We start from the raw sequence: 17,189 nt of genomic DNA on the forward strand, positions 1-17,189 counted from the left end.
ACTGCGCTGCCCAGGGGCCGGGGTGAGTCCCGAGGGGCCGTGCCCTTCATCCCGCCGGCCTCGGTGCGCGCCGGGGATGCGGCAAGCGGAGGAAGAGGATGCGGGCTCGGAAGAGGTGGGGAAAGAACAACGGGGCTCAGCGGGACTTTGGGGTAGGCGGGGCCCGGCGTGTGTCAAAAGCGGTGGTTTCGGGGGTCTGCGTTCCTGCCAGCCTGGGGACGTGACGCAGCACGCTGGCACTGCAGGTGTCGCGCTCCGAAGCGCATCCAGCGGTCCTTGTGCGCACGCGTGGCGGGCGGAAAGGCGAGGCGCGCCCTCCCGGCTGCGGGGAGTGAACCAAGCTTTCCCGCAGCTCGGAGACGTACCTGCTTTTCCGGAGGTGTCTAACCCCAACAGCGACCTGTAAGTCAGTGTTTTTCTAACGGCGGAGCGGACTGCAACCCGTTAGTAGCATGGGCCGTGAAACCTAGTGAGTCAAGCTTTGTATCTTTATTTACCAGTGCCCCTGCTGAACATTAGAGTATGATTTACGTAGAATGAAATGCACAGAATTTACAGGGAATAAAAGTGTCATATCTGTTGTATACACCTGTGTGACTCCTGCCTCCATCAAAATATATAACATTTCAATCCCCCACAAAGTTCTACCCCTTTGGAATCAACGCCTCCCTACACCTAGCCAAGAAACAGTTTCTCAGTTTCTATCGCTATAGGTTACTCTTGCCATTCTAAAACATCATATAAATGGAATGTCATAGTGTGCACTCTTGTACGAGTGGCATTTCAAACACTTAAGTAAAATACTCTAAAATATCACCTAACAGCTAGGTATTCACCTAACAAGGATTGTTTTATTAAACTTACTGCAGCTATATATATATTTTTTTTTCAGTGACTATTTATTAAGCATCTATGAGCCAGGCACAGTTCCTGGTGCTGGGGCTAAAACCCTGAATCAGACAAAAATCCTATCCTCATGACATTTTTGTTTTAGTAAATACATACAGTCGATAAGCATAAGAAAGGAAGAAATTATGTAATATGTTAGAAGATAATCGTGTTACATACCAAAAAAAGTAGATCAGGGTAAGGGAGATGGGGGGGGTTAAATGTAAATTAAGTAGACAGAGGGAGGTCTCCTTGGTGACATTTGAGCAAAGATTTGAAATAGTGAAAGAATGTGCCGAACAGAGGGAACAGCCAGCATGGATCTACATACACACATAAATTAACACTGGGTAGTTTTGTAAAATAAACTTACCTTAATCCAAAAAATAAAAACTAAAAAGCTCTTGGTATGATACAGGTATTATTTCCAATTTTACTGAGGCTCAGAAAGATGAAGTGACTTGCTGCAGGTCAAACAGCCAGCAGGTAAATTCAAACCCAAATGCTTGTCCCCTGCTGGCTGTTAGTACCTGTCTGATTACGTCTCCCAACCTAAAACACAGCATTTACTCTTCTTCTCTTTAACTTAAAGCATAGGGACCTGTCCCTCATCTCCCCTGGGGAAGATTTCAGAGGCACTGTTGAATGACTCTCATCTTGTGAATGTTATGTTTTCCAGGGTCTGTTGGTGTCTCTGCCTAGTCCCTGGATCCTACTGAAAAACCAATCCTGGTACATCCTATCTTCAGACTCCAGCATGTCCCTGCCTGCTGTGGCCCTGGTTAAAGTCTACAGAAGGCATGACTGAAGGGTCAGAGAACAGTATGTACCCAACTACCCTTTACATAATGATAAATATTTAGCAATATTATATTTGATGACTGTAAGTTACTTTATCTTTGGGGCATATAATCATATTTGTTTAACCAGTTTTTAATTTGTTTCCAACTTTTCTGTATATTAAAAAGTGCTACAACAGATATCTTTGTAGCTAAAATCTTAGTACAACTCTATAATTTTCTTACAGTGAATTCTGGAAGGCCCAGGGGGCATTCCCCCTCAGGTTGGCTTTGTTGATTTACCTGCTGTGGGGAGCTTAGTTAGGCCAGTGATTCTGGGATCTTCTGCTCATACCTGGTCCCTCATGGCTCTCTCTCTTACCCTACCTCTGCCTTCATAGATATCTGCCTTTACTCAACTGCTACAGAAAATGACCAAGTACCTGGTGAGTTTGCATGTTTCACTATACACAGGTCCACTAGTGCAGGACTGTAAAAATAGCCATGCGAGCCGAAATTATACAAAGCAATCTCTGTCGTCAATGGTATTTTCCCACTGGTGACAATTGTTCTGTGACTTTAAAAATGTTTTGTTGAAACATTAAACACTTTCTTACTGTTGGTTATACATGTATAGGGAAATGAAAAAGAATAAAACAAATATTTCTTACACTGTGGTTAAAACATTAGAAACCTTAAGAATTAAAGTGTTTTCCTTGTTTAAAAAAAAAGGATCAATCAACAGTAGTTTAAACAGTGCCTTCTTCTCATTGTATAACTTTCAATACAGAGACAGCATCATTTCTGTGCCTTGGCAAATTGAATCAGCTTCCAAAATATTTGATCCTTTGCACTTAGGACAGTCAGGTCTGAACTTGTAGTGGATGCTCAGTAAATGTTTGTGTAATGACTTGATAAATGCATGGCCTGATGAATAAGTATAAAGTATGTCAAATATAGTTTTATATTAGCCACAAAATGGAACATAAAACTAGACAAATGAGCATTGTGTGTAATTTAGCAGAGCGCTAAAGAGGCAGAATGAGATCAACTTTTAGTGTAATGTCACCCAAAATAAAATGGAGCTAAATTTCAATGCCTACCCAACTACCATTTACATAATAATAAACATGCTTAGAATAAGTTGCCAGGAATGTTGGTTTTCTTTCCTTCCATTTTACGTGATACTAACCGCTTTAGTTGTAGAAGTAATATGTTGTTACAGGTACCAGTATCCTTCAAGGATGTGGCCGTGAATTTCACCCAGGAGGAGTGGCAGTGTTTGGACTCTCCCCAGAGGGACTTATACAAGGGCGTGATGCTGGAGAACTACTTCAACCTCATCTCAGTGGGTGAGGACCACTTCCCAGTGTTGACTGGATCGTGCCTGGTGGACTACTTTTCCTTTCTCATTTACACCAAATTGCCAACTCTTTGAAGTACTTTTACAAGTGCACATACTTGAGTTTCAGGACATTAAGATCGGCAATCTTTGGGAAGGTATGGCTTTTTGGAGAGTTTCTTTAAAGACCTCTATTTTTGGCTGGGCGCAGTGGCTCAAGCCTGTAATCCTAGCACTCTGGGAGGCCGAGGCGGGCGGATTGCTCGAGGTCAGGAGTTCAAAACCAGCCTGAGCAAGAGCAAGACCCCGTCTCTACTATAAATAGAAATTAATTGGTCAACTAATATATATATATATATATAAATTAGCCCGGCATGGTGGTGCATGCCTGTAGTCCCAGCTACTCGGGAGGCTGAGGCAGTAGGATTGCTTGAGCCCAGGAGTTTGAGGTTGGTGTGAGCTAGGCTGACGCCACGGCACTCACTCTAGCCTGGGCAACAAGCGAGACTCTGTCTCAAAAAAAAAAAAAAAAAAAAAAAAAGACCTCTATTTTCTAGGGCACCTTCATCAGACAGTCTCTGATGAAGTTCACTATTCAAAGGACTGAAGCCCAAGCATGATAGCTAGGCCCAAATCCCATATTACTTCCCATTACAGGATACAAAATCAACAAGCCAGCTGTGATCCACAAGTTGGAACAAGGAGAAGAACCATGGATAAGAGAGAGAAAAAGCCCAAGGCGGAGGTCTCCAGGTGAGTTAGGTAAAGAGTTGTGTGGATGGAAGTGAGTGAAAGTAAGATCACAGTTGGTCAGTGAAGGTTGGGATTTTTGAGAAGTATGCTACAGGCCTCTCTTAAAGGCCTTGGACCTTTGGAAATAACTGTGGACATCTGACATAAGCTTCATATCTATCTGAACACCATTTCCACGTGTCATCTCTCTGCATCAATTCTTGCGTGGCTTTTGGAGAGCAACATTTTCCCCTTCAGGTGTATTCTGCCCATGATTCCTATTAATTTCATTTAGGACTTTGACGGGATTCTTTTTTCTCTTTCATTCTTTTGTAATTGTGGCAAAATATATGTAACATAAACTTTACCATGTTAACCATTTGTAAGTGGCATTAAATGCATTCACGTCACATCACTGTACAGTCATTACCTCCATCCATCTCCAGAACTCTTTCATCATTACAAACTGAAACTCTGTACCCCTGAAACAATAACTCCCTATTCACCTCACCCCTAGCCACTGGTGACCACTATTCTGCTTTGTCTCCCTATGAATTTGACTATTGCAGATACCTCTTATAATTGGAATCAAAACAAATCATCATTTGTTTTTTTGTTTTTCCCTTATATCATTTAGCATAATGTCTTCAAGGCTCATCAATGTTGTAGGATGTAACAGAATTTCATTTTTTTATGGCTTGATAATATTCAGCTTTATGTATATGCCACATTTTATTTATTTGTTCACCCATTGATGGATACTTGAGTTGTTCCCACTCCTTGGCTATTGTGAATAATGCCGTTATAAATATTGGTGTACAAATATCTGTTTGAGTTGCTGCTTTCACTTCTTTAGGATATATAACTGGAAGTAAAATTGCTGGATCCTATGGTAATTCTATGTTTATGTTTTTGAGGAATCACCATATTGTCTTCCACAGCTACTGAATGATTTTACATTCCCACCAGCAATGCACAAGGGGTCCAGTTGCTCCACATCCTCACCAACACTTGTTATTTTCTGGGGTTTTTAAATAACAGCCATTCTAATGGCTGTGAAGTGATATCTCATTGTGGTTTTGATTTGCATTTCCCTGATGATTAGTGACATTGAGTATGTTTTCATGTGCTTATTGGCCATTTGCATATCTTCCTTGGAAAAATGTCTATCAACTTCTTTGCCCATTTTTAATTGCATTGTTTGTCTTTTTGCTGCTGAGCTGTAGGAGTTTAATATATCCTAGATATTAATCCCTTACAAAATACAGGCATACCTCATTTTATTTCAAGCACTTTGCTTTATTGCGTTCACAGACAATATGTTTTTTATTGAAGGTTTGTGGCACCCCTGCATTGAGCAAGTCTGTTGGTACCATTTTTCCTATAGCATGTGCTCACTTTGTTTCTCTGTGTCACGTTTTGGCAATTGTCACAATATTTCAAATTTTTTCATTTTTATATTTATTATGGTGATCTATGATTAGTGATCTTTGATATTAGTATCATAACATAATACTATAAGACAGTGAACTTAATTGATCAATGTTGTATGTGTTCTCACTTCTCCACTGACCTCTCTCCCTCTTCCTATAACCTGAGACACAGCGTTATTAAAATTAGGCCAATTAATAATCCTAAAATGACTCCTAAGTGTTCAAATGAAAAGAAGAGTTGCATGTCTTTCACTTTAACTCAAAAGCTAGAAATAAGGCCCGGCGTGGTGGCTCACGCCTGTAATCCTAGCACTCTGGGAGGCCGAGGCGGGCAGATCTCTCAAGGTCAGGAGTTTGAAGCCAGCCTGAGCAAGATCGAGACCCCCGTCTCTAATAAAAATAGAAAGAAATTAATTGCCCAACTAAAAATATGTAGAAAAAAATTAGCCGGGCATGGTGGCGCATGCCTGTATTCCCAGCTACTCGGGAGGCTGAGGCAGTAAGATTGCTTGAACCCAGGAGATTGAGGTTGCTGTGAGCTAGGCTGACGCCACGGCACTCTAGTCTGGGCAACAGAGTGAGACTCTGTCTCAAAAAAAAGAAGAAAAGCTAGAAATAATTAAGTTTAGTGGGGAAGGCATATCAAAAGCCAAGATAGGCCAAAAGCTAGACCTCTTACACTAAACAGCCAAGTTAAAAATGCAAAGGAAAAGTTCTTGAAGGAAATTGAAAGTGTTACTCCAGTGAACACACAGTGATAAGAAAGAGAAACAGCCTTACTGCTGATGCAGGAAAAGTTTGGTCTGGAGAGAAGATCAAACTAGACATAGACACAACATCCCCATAAGCCAAAGCCTCATGCAGAACAAGGTCCTAACTATATTCCATTCTGTGAAGCCTGGCAGAGGGGAGGAAGCTGCAGAAGAAAAATTTGAAGCTAGGAGAGGTTGGTTCATGAGGTTTAAGAAAAGAAGCTATCTCCATAACTTAAAAGTGCAAGGTGAGATGGAATCAACTCCTGGTGAAGATGCTGTGAACATTGTTGAAAAGAAAACAAAAGATTTAGAATATTATGTAAATTTAGTTGACAAAACAGCAGCAGGGCTTGAGAGGACTGACTCCAATTTTGAAAGAAGTTCTACTGTGGGTAAAATGCTACCAAATAGCATTGCATGCTACAGAGAAATCTTTGTTTGAAAGGAAAAGCCAATTAATGTGGCAGACTTCATCATTGTCTTATTTTAAGAAATTGCCACAGCCACCCCAAACTTCAGCAACCACCACCCTGATCAGTCAGCAGCCATCAACATTGAGGGCAAGACCCTCCATCAGCAAAAATGTCATGACTCCCTGAAGACTCAGATGATCTTTAGCAATTTTTAGCAATAAAGTACTTTTAAAATAAGGTATGTAAATTTTTTAGACATAATGCTAATGCACACTTAATAGACTATGATAAGGTATAAACATAATTTTTATGTACACTGGGAAACCAAAAAATTTATGTACTTACCTTATTGTGATACTTACTTTATTGCAGTGGTCTCAAACCAAACCTGCAGTTATCTCCAAGGTATGCCTGTCTATGATTTGTAAATATTTTCTACCATTCTGTGAGTTGCCTTTTCACTCTCTTGATGGTGTCTTCTGATGTAAAAATGATTTTCATTTTGATGAAGTCTAATTTATCTGTTTTTTTGTTTTGTTGCCTGTGCTTTTGGTATCATATCCAAAAAAAAAAAAAAAAATCATTGCCAAATCCAATGCCGTGAAGCTTCCCCCAGTGTTTTCTTTTAAGTGTTTTATAGTTTTAACTCTTATGTTTAGGAGTTTGATCCATTTTGAGTTAATTTTTGCATATGGTATAAGGTAAGGACCCAACTCCATTCTTTTGTATGTGGGTATGCACTTTCTCCAGTACCTTTTATTCAAACGACTCTCCTTTCCCCATTGAATAGTTTTGGCACCCTTGTCAAAAATCATTTGACTGTAGATATAAGAGTTTGTTTCTGGGCTCCCTATTCCATTCCATTGATTAGAAGTCTGTATTTATGCCAATATCACACCATTTTGATTAGAGTAGCTTTGTACTGAATTTTGAAATCGTGGAGTGTCAGTTCTCCCACTGTGTTATTCTTTTTTCAAGATTGTTTTGATGATTTGGGGTCCTTTGAGATTCCATTGAATTTGAGGATAGATTTTTCTGTTTCTTAAAAAAATGTGTTTAGGATTGGACTTAGAGTGTTTTTATCTTCATTTTTCTAGCATTGTAGCCTCACCACTACCACCCTTGCATTGTCACAGGGTCTTCTTGCTTTTTAACATTGTGATAGTTTCCTATGGCTGTCATAAAAGATTACCACAAACTGGGTGGCTCAAAACAATAGAAATATATTGTCTCCCTGTTCTGGAGTCCAGAAGTTCAAAAGCAAGGAGCTGACAGGGCCGGGCTTTCTAGGAAAGCTCTAAGGAAGAATCCTCTTTTCCTCTTCCAGCTTCTGGTGGCCCCAGGCATTCCTTAGCTTGTAGCTGCACAATTCCTGCCTCTGCCTCGGTCTGCTTATGGCCATCTTCTCTGTGTCTCTATGTCCTCCGTTCTTCTTAAAAGGACACCAGTCATTGGATTTAGGACCCATCCTAAATCCAGGATGATTTCATCTCAAAATCCTTTGCTAGTTACATCTGCAAAGACCCTGTTTTCTAACATCCTGAGGTTTTGAATGGACATGAATATTTGGGAGAGGTTATTCAGACTACTACAGACGTAGAGAATTTCAAACATATACCAAAGTCTATAAAGTAATATGACAAACCCAATGTACCCATTATCCCACTTCTACAATTATCAACCTAAGGCCAATATTTCATCTGTACTACATTCGCTCACCCTCTTGTCACATCATTTTGAAGCAAATTCCCAAGACCATATTTCATCAATAAATACTGGTTTATATCTCTAATAGGTAATGGTATTTTTTTTAAAAAAATAGAGTACTTATACCCAATAAATAACATCATTATTTAATAGATCTAAGTATACGATAAACATATTTCCAACTCTTAGACTCGTTTAATATTTATTGAAGCCTTTATCTTTTCATTCTAGTTAGTTATCCTCTATTTTATTTTATTTATTATAAAATGCTTCAGATCAGTAACTTCTCACAATCACATTTCCCATTCTCTCCTTCATCCCTGCAGAAAGGGTTCTGTCCTTCCCTCCGGTTCCCACTGATACTGACAAAAACAAGCCTCCACACACTTCTGAGTACTCACCCTCCTTCTGTGTGCTTTTCTGCTCATTAGACTAGTGTATTATGTAGTGGTTAAGAGCACAGACTAAACCAGACTGCCTGGTTGAAATCTCAGCTCCACTTCTTAATAGATACACGAATTTGTACAGGTTGCTAAACTTTTTACCCTAATTTCGTCATCTACAAAATGAGAATAATAACACTATCTAACTCATAAGGTTGTAATGAGATCTAAAAGAGTTCACATGTGTAAAATATTTATGCGCCTAACACATAATTAATACCATATAAGTATTAGCAATCATTATTACATTTTTTTTTTTTTTTTTTTTTTTTGAGACAGAGTCTCGCTTTGTTGCCCAGGCTAGAGTGAGTGCCGTGGCGTCAGCCTAGCTCACAGCAACCTCAAACTCCTGGGCTCAAGCGATCCTTCTGTCTCAGCCTCCCGAGTAGCTGGGACTACAGGCATGCGCCACCATGCCCGGCTAATTTTTTATATATATATCAGTTGGCCAATTAGTTTCTTTCTATTTATAGTAGAGACAGGGTCTCGCTCTTGCTCAGGCTGGTTTTGAACTCCTGACCTTGAGCAATCCGCCCGCCTCGGCCTCCCAGAGAGCTAGGATTACAGGCGTGAGCCACGGCGCCCGGCCCATTATTACATTTTTTTATAATCCTTCCCCAAATTTTCCCCCACCTGACTTTAGGCAACTTCACATTCACATGGTCTCATTTAATTACTTCATCAATTTATTATTTATTTTTTATTGTCTCATTTCCCTCTGAGAGTATTCTACTCTCTGATTTTTTTCAGTATTGAACAAGTCCCTCAAAAGGTTCATTCAGCAAGCTGCTTACAAGGGAGTTCTCAATAACATACCCTAGATATGACCATTGTTCACTTCTATATCTTCCACCTAGTCCAAGTCATCATAAACTCTTTTTTTTTTTTTTGAGACAGAGTCTCACTTTGTTGCTCAGGCTAGAGTGAGTGCCGTGGTGTCAGCCTAGCTCACAGCAACCTCAATCTCCTAGGCTCAAGTGATCCTATTGCCTCAGCCTCCCGAGCAGCTGGGACTACAGGCATGTGCCACCATGCCCGGCTGACTTTTTGTATATATATTTTTTAGTTGGTCAATTAGTTTCTTTCTATTTTTAGTAGAGGCAGGGTCTCGCTCAGGCTGGTTTCGAACTCCTGACCTTGAGCAATCCACCCGTCTCGGCCTCCCAGAGTGCTAGCATTACAGGCATCATAAACTCTTGTATGAATGAGTGCAACAGATTTCTAACAGGTCTCCTTGCTTCAAAACCTGTTCTTTAACAGTCTGTTTCCCACAAAGCAGCTAGAGGGATCCTGTCAAATTTTAAGTTAGGTCATGTCATTTCCCTAAGTAAAAGAAATTCTTAAAAATCTTCCAATGGCTTATTTCTTCCTAGTTTGTTCTTTCTTAACATTTGAAAAATGTCTTTTTCTCTGTTCCCACTGATATTAACCAAAGCCATGCCAACACTATCTCTTTCTTTCTTATTTCAGTTGGATTTATTGACTTGGTTTTTCAAATTGTCTTAAATGTTCCTGGAATTTATTTACCTAAAGTATACTGTTTATCCATAGCCTGACAAAACAAATCTTTAGTTGTTCTGTGTTTCCTAAAACATTTAAATTCTTGTTAAGTTCTCCAGCTATCTAACTTCTCTAATGTTATTTCTCTCTCTTCCCCAAACTTAGCTTTGCTGCTTTAGAAAATCAATTATTGTCCTAACTGGGACACAAGTTAGGTGATGAGGACTCTGGGGAACCAACATTGGATACAGAATGTAAATCTATTCATGTATTTTCTTTGCAGACTTGTGATTTAAATGTTATGAAATGGACTCGGAAGCTTGGTATAATTGTAGAATTCTGAACCAAGGAGTGACTTTATTGCTCTGGATGTAGGTGGTACAGTGTAACAGTAGTCAGGTACAGTCCCAGGTGAAAATAGAAAAAATTAGGGTTGATAGGAATTTAGATCCACATTAAGAAATCTGCTACTTAAGGCCTCCATGTTCATGGTATCCAGAGGTTTGGAAATCATGATATAAAGCAGAATTGAGCAAGTGGCAAGCACATAGATGTCTGAGGATCAGTAATAATATGTATAATAATAACACAACTTTATTGAAAACTTGTAATGTGCCAGGCAGTATTCTGAATGCTTTATATCTAACTGACTCATTCAATCCTCACAACACTACAAGGTAGGCACTGTTATTATCCTTTTTCATAGAAGAGAAAGTTGAGGCCCAAAGAGATCAAGCAGCTTGTGCCTGGCCACATATCTAATTAGTGACTGAGCTAGGATTCAAACTGTGCTAACCTGGATTCAGAGCCTGAGTACTTAATCACAATGCATCTTCCATATGTGCTAGGTAGGGAACAGGATGGGGCAGATTTTAATAGACAGGATTGATGTGGTATCCATGAACAAGTATAGAATGAGATGATAAACTCAAAGGTCAGAATTTAATAGTGAATCTAATCCTGATTTGGCTTATCCTGTGGCCTGTTTTCCTCTTGTTGGACATATGAATTCCTGGGCCTTCACAGTCATACAAGAACGAATATTATAATTTTAAAATTATAATTAAAATCAGTGCTTTTCGAAGCACTGGTTACATAGGTGTTCCTGTTTGCAAGTAGAACTGATGGTTTTATAAAATCAGTTTAATGTCAGTGGGTGAATAGAGAAGAACTGAGAGACACTAGAAGCAAAGAGACAAACCTAAACATTTGTATCCCTGTAATATGCTGAAATAAAAAAATAAAACTTACTAGAAAATAAAACTGTATACTGATTTAATCTTTACAAATTATATGAATATGTTAAATTATCACATGTCCCCAAACTATGTACATCTACTCTGCATCAATTAAAATAAATAAATAAAGTGCTGTACTTGTAAAAAAAAAAAAAAAAAAGAGAGAGAGAGAGACAGAGAGAGGCTTCAGCTAAGATCTCCCTGTTCTATATCCTATCTTTTCTTTATTTCCTCTAATTATCATTGCCACCCCAGCCACTTTTAATCTGCTAGATAAAGTCTCCCCATTGACCCTGTAGTAACAGCTTTCCTCCTTTATTCCTTTTTTTTTTTTCAATAGACAGAGTCTTGCTCTGTCACCCAGGCTGGTGTGTAGTGGCGCAATTACAGCTCACTGTAACCTCGAACTCCTGGCCCCAAGCAGTCCTTCTGCCTCAGCCTCCTGAGTAGCTAGGACCACAAGAACATGCCACCATGCCCAGCTAAGTTTGTTTTGTGTTTTGTTTTGTTTTTTTGTAGAGACAGAGTCTCTCCATGTTGCCCAGGCTGGTCTTGAACTCCTTTGCTCAAGCAATCCTTCTGTCTCAGCCTCCCAAAGCACTGGGATTATAGGTGTGAGCCACTGTGCTCAGCCCTTTGCTCCTTTTTACCAGTCCTCAGGATTATTCCAGTTTTTCTCCCTAGTTTTCAAAGTCCTATTTGTATATATTCAGATATATTCGTGTTGATTGTCATATTTTTTCTCTGTTTCTACATTTCAAAAAAAATTATGGTTTTCTGTCTTATGAAGCTCAGGGGAATAGATTCCATTTAGTCTTGCTATTTCTTTTAGGTATGGATATTAGGCCTGAAAGTAAAGATTTAATATCATAATACGGCAAAAATTTATGAGCCATAATTCATCAGGAGATGTATTCACCAGGATATGGTTTATTGTGCTTCTTTCCAGTAGAAGTCCAGCAAGCTGATGGCCACATGGAGAGGCACCAGGAGTGCCAAGAAACACTTTCAAGGCATGTTGAATGTGTTAATCAGAGAACTGTGACTGAGGAAAAGGGTCACAAGTGTGATGCACTTGAAAATATAGTTCATCTGAGCACAGACTTTGTTTCTTCAAAACAACGATTCCAAAAATGTGACTCTAATGGTAGGAATTTGAGCTATTTAGATTTATTCAGTGGCAACAGAAGATCTGCAAAAAAGAATGGATGTGGTGAATGTGGGAAAGCCTTCTTCCAGAAGTCAGACCTTGTTATGCATAACCGAATTCACACAGGGGAAAAGCCCTTTGTATGTACTGAATGTGGGAAAGCCTTCAGCAAGAGATCAAATCTCATTATACATCTGAGAGTCCATACTCAAGAGAAACCCTATGAGTGCACTGAATGTAGAAAAGGTTTCTCCCATAAGTCACACCTCAATGAACATCAGAGAATTCACACTGGGGAGAAACCGTATGAATGTAATGAATGTGGGAAAGCCTTTTTCCAGAAATCACACCTCAACATTCATCAGAGAACTCATACTGGGGAAAAACCCTATGCATGTGATGAATGTGGGAGAGCCTTCCGTGTGAGGTCACACCTCTTTGTACATCAGAGAATACACACAGGAGAGAAGCCTTATGTATGTACTGAGTGTGACAGAGCTTTCACTGAAGTGTCATGCCTTATTAGACACCAGAAAATCCATACTGGTGAGAAACCTTATGTATGTAGTGAGTGTAAAAAAGCCTTTTCTGAAAAGTCTGACCTCGTTATACATCACAGAACTCATACAGGGGAAAAACCCTATAAATGCAGTCAGTGTGGGAAAGCCTTCAGACATAGCTCAGGTCTCTGTCGACATAAGAGGATTCATAAATGAAAAATCGCTAAAAGAGAAATTAATGTGGATATACCTTAACTAGAATTTGTAGTTATAAAAAGCCTTCAATAGAAGTAAAACCTTATTATGTATCAAAAAACCTTACTAAGGATAAATCTATTGATTTATTTAGAAAAATATGTAGCTATGCTTCTATGTAAACCATATTCCAGATGTGATTCCAAAGTATTTCTAGAAGATATTACAGAAATTATACCTGCTTATTAAAGGACAGATGTTCACTGTGGACCACAAAGGCTTTAAAAATATTAATAAGTAGGGTAGTCAGAACAAAATTGGAAAACCATATGTGGATAATCAATAAGTTCTGAAAGCATTACTATAAGTGCTATTATTACTGTAAGTCCTGGTTACACTACATTATGTTATGCCCCATATAACATAAGTCATCTATATGCTGGAATTGCATATGTGAATCTATCATAATTGTGAATATAAAATATATATATAATGTCATCTACCAAGATTTTCCACATTAAATCATGCCATTTTTCTCCTATCTTCAGAAAATATGAATTATAAGCAAAACTACAGTGTTCAATAAGAATTCTAAAGTGTAATATAACAGTTTTTTTCCTGTTGCTTGCTGATATATATAAAAGACACCTGCTGCTTCTTGATTAGTGATATAGTATCTAAAGGTGTTATTTACATAAAATATATAAACATGAGATAGCTGTCATATGAGACAATGAGCAAAAGAAAATAGTCATGGCCTCTTATAAGACTCACTATAATTTAAAAAGTAGTTCTAGGTGGGTAGATTACCCCCTTCTTGCATATTGTTATGGGCTGAATTTTGCCTGCTCACCAGATTTATATGTTGAAGTCCTAACCCCCAGTACCTCAGAATGTGACTTTATTTGGACATAGATCCTCTAAAGAATAAGTTAAAATGAAGCTGTTAGAATGTGCCCTAATCCGGCGGGGCGCGGTGGCTCACGCCTGTAATCCTAGCTCTCTGGGAGGCCGAGGAGGGCGGATTGCTCGAGGTCAGGAGTTCGAAACCAGCCTGAGCAAGAGCGAGACCCCGTCTCTACTATAAATAGAAAGAAATTAATTGGCCAACTAATATATATACAAAAAATTAGCCCGGCATGGTGGCGAATGCCTGTAGTCCCAGCTACTTGGGAGGCTGAGGCAGGAGGATTGCTTGAGCCAGGAGTTTGAGGTTGCTGTGAGCTAGGCTGACGCCATGGCACTCACTCTAGCCTGGGCAACAAAGCGAGACTCTGTCTCAAAAAAAAAAAAAAAAAAAAAAGAATGTGCCCTAATCCAATCTGACTGGTGTCCTTGGAAAATTGAAGACTAGGACACACAAGGAGAAGACAGGATCAGATGTGCACAGAGGGACCACTGTGTGAAGAAGGAGCAAGAGGGTGGCCATCCACCAGCCAAGCAGAGAGTCCTCAGAAGAAACTGACCCTCCTGCACCTTGATCTTGGACTCCTAGCCTTCAGAACTGTGAGAAAATAAACTTCTGTTGTTTAAGCCACCCAATCTGTGGTATTTTGTTATTGCAGTACTAGCAGACAGATACACATACTACTGCTCTTTTTCACTAGAGTACTTCATCAGCTTGAGTATACAAATTATAAGTGCTACCTAAGCCAACAGTATGATAAAGGGCTTGCTATCCTACATACCAGTTCTATCTATTTGGCATTTGCTAATTAACCTTGTGACAGATTAGTAAGAGAAATACTTTCATAAGGATTTTACAATTCAGAAATGTCATTAGAGACTTTTTGCAAAGAGAATTGTTCACTAAAATAAATACCATTTAATGGGTAGGGGTGGTGATAGGTATTCTGTAAATTTCCATGTGAATATCCATACCATTTGAAATAAATTTTTCCTTATTTATGAATTAAAAGTGGAACCCCATTCTAAATGGACTGGATAAGAGGGTATAGATGCTTCTAAAGTGAGTTATGACAGAATTAGAGTTACAGGGAAGAAATGTACAAAAGATGGTACAAGAGTTCTCATTCTGGAGCTAGATAGATCCAGATACTGGATCTGCTTTCAGCTTCATTTTCTCCTTTGTGAAGAAGAGATAATAGCACCTAATTTGTGATATTATTTCAAGAAATTATGCAAGATAATGTATGGTGTTCATAAAATATTAGCTATTTTTATATTATTCAAGGATATAATTGGAGCTCCCATTCTAGTTAGGAAGACAAACAAGGAAACTGTTCACTCTCTTTAAGCCTGAACTAGAGAGAGATGGGGAGGACTGTAGGGGATCACAGGCATCACTCTGTTTCATTCTCACAATGATGTACATCTTTCTGACCCACGTGTAGACCTGGAACCACTGCCCTGCATGCCCTCTATATCTAGCCTCTAATTGTTTTCTCAGAACCAATGTCATATGCTGACACTCCAAACTCTTGTCATTAGCCCATCTACTGATGGGCTGGTGAGTGCTAATGTGTCAGACTCTTCCAGGTAGCTGTGAGTTTGAGAACACATTGTTACGTAGGGGGGTAGGATACGTTATCCTACCCCCTACCCTTATCCTATCCCCACACAGGCACCACATAGGCAAGAGGATCCGCTACCAAATCCCAGACCCTTGTCCCCTAACCTGGACCATGCAGGCGCATTTGTTTTCTAAAAGGCATTGTAACTTTACTTTGGGTGCCAAATTTGTTAAGCACTAGTGCAAGGCCAAGGCCTGAAAGATTTGACTGGCAAAGTGACAGTGAACCCCTTTCAGATTCAGAATTTATTACTTGCAAAGAGCAAGAGGAAAAGTAGCCAAAGGTGCCAGCTCCCCCTGGTCCTCGCACTATGTGATACCAAAAGTGGCTATATGACTGAAACACAAATGGTGGGACACCCTGTTGCTGAGGAGCCAAAATTCTAGTGAAGCTGTTTTATAGCCTGCAGCTGTACCCCAAGGGCAAAGCAGAAAGCCTCACACTTCATCAGAACCTGGGAGATAATAAGAAAATTGTCTCATGATAGCTACATTGGTAGATAGGGAAGCGAGAAGTAGATTTGTAGCAGCTCCTCACAAGATTAGCATGTGCTCATGTTCTGGGATGATCACAATTCTTCTGCCAAGACTCATACCAGTTGCCATTTAAGGTGGCCTGTAGGGATGTGTGCAAGGCCGCCAGTACTGGCATGGAGCTGTTCTCCTACAGCAAGTCTGCATAGCCTTGTGCATTCGTTCCTTTCTGCCTGTGAAGGTCCAGAGAGTAATAGTCCTGTTCTCTGGAGGCATGTCAATCCCTTTCCTCCTTTGAAAGGAAAGAGCATAATGGAAGGAAGAACCGGTGTGGGGAATTCTCTAGGGCAGTGGTTCTCAATGGGGAATGATTTTGTCTTCTAGGGTACATTTGGCAATGTCTGGGGACATTTTTAGTGTGACACTGGGGAGATGCTACTGGCATCTAGTGGACAGAGGGTATAGGCGCTGCAGTGCACCGCCTTGCCCCTCAACAAAGAATTATCTGGCCCAAAATGTCAGTAGTGCCAAGGTTGGAAAACCTTGCTCCTATGAAAGAAAGACTGAGACTGGTCTCGAAAAGAGCTCCATGTATGACTGAATTATTATTCGAATAGAAGCGAGACTGCGGGATCATATGGCCATTCTATGTTTAATATTTTGAGGAACCTCCATAATATTTTCCACAGTGTCTGATGACCTACAGTTTTAAGCTCATACTTTCTAATATAGCAAAAAGAAAGGAAAGAAAACAACTAGAAGCAGAACAGACCTGTCCCTCATTGAGCCAGATACGTTAATACATACCCTGATTAAAGACTGAAAACAATTATCATCCCCCTAACCACTGTGAGAGTATTTTTTATGATTTAAATTTTGCTTTAAGCAGTAATTAATAAAAACCTTAAAATGTACAGTCTTCATACACACTGGATGGCCCTTGGGTGCTACATCTTTGAGAAAGGCTGAGAAGACACTGAACACATGTGTATCCAACTTACTTGCCACCTCCTCCAAAGACATTCCCAACCCCCAGACCCAAGAGGTTCCTTCTGTCCCCTGAGCTCCAGTGGTGCCCCTAGCCTCCAACACTTACCCCATTTGGGC

At 39.7% G+C, this 17,189-nt stretch overlaps 1 protein-coding gene across 4 annotated transcripts; it reads left to right on the plus strand.

Moving 5' to 3' along the window:
• LOC105858042 (uncharacterized) lies at positions 1–14,252 on the plus strand. 4 transcript variants are annotated; one of them, XM_075996227.1, is made up of 6 exons: positions 1–115; positions 1,568–1,710; positions 2,069–2,113; positions 2,893–3,019; positions 3,667–3,762; positions 12,183–14,252. In XM_075996227.1, exons 3-6 carry the CDS (start codon positions 2,099–2,101, stop codon positions 13,094–13,096), a joined length of 1,152 nt encoding a protein of 383 aa, XP_075852342.1. In that variant the 5' UTR covers positions 1–115; positions 1,568–1,710; positions 2,069–2,098; the 3' UTR covers positions 13,097–14,252. The 4 variants fall into 4 exon arrangements, with proteins under 4 accessions (XP_075852342.1, XP_075852340.1, XP_075852343.1 ...); XM_075996225.1 differs by having other exon boundaries at positions 2,069–3,019; XM_075996228.1 differs by lacking the exons at positions 1–115; positions 1,568–1,710 and having other exon boundaries at positions 1,721–2,113.
• Positions 14,253–17,189: the final 2,937 nt, after the last annotated feature.

The sequence above is a fragment of the Microcebus murinus genome, chromosome 21 (genome assembly GCF_040939455.1).
Source record: "Microcebus murinus isolate Inina chromosome 21, M.murinus_Inina_mat1.0, whole genome shotgun sequence".
Lineage (NCBI taxonomy): Eukaryota > Metazoa > Chordata > Mammalia > Primates > Cheirogaleidae > Microcebus > Microcebus murinus.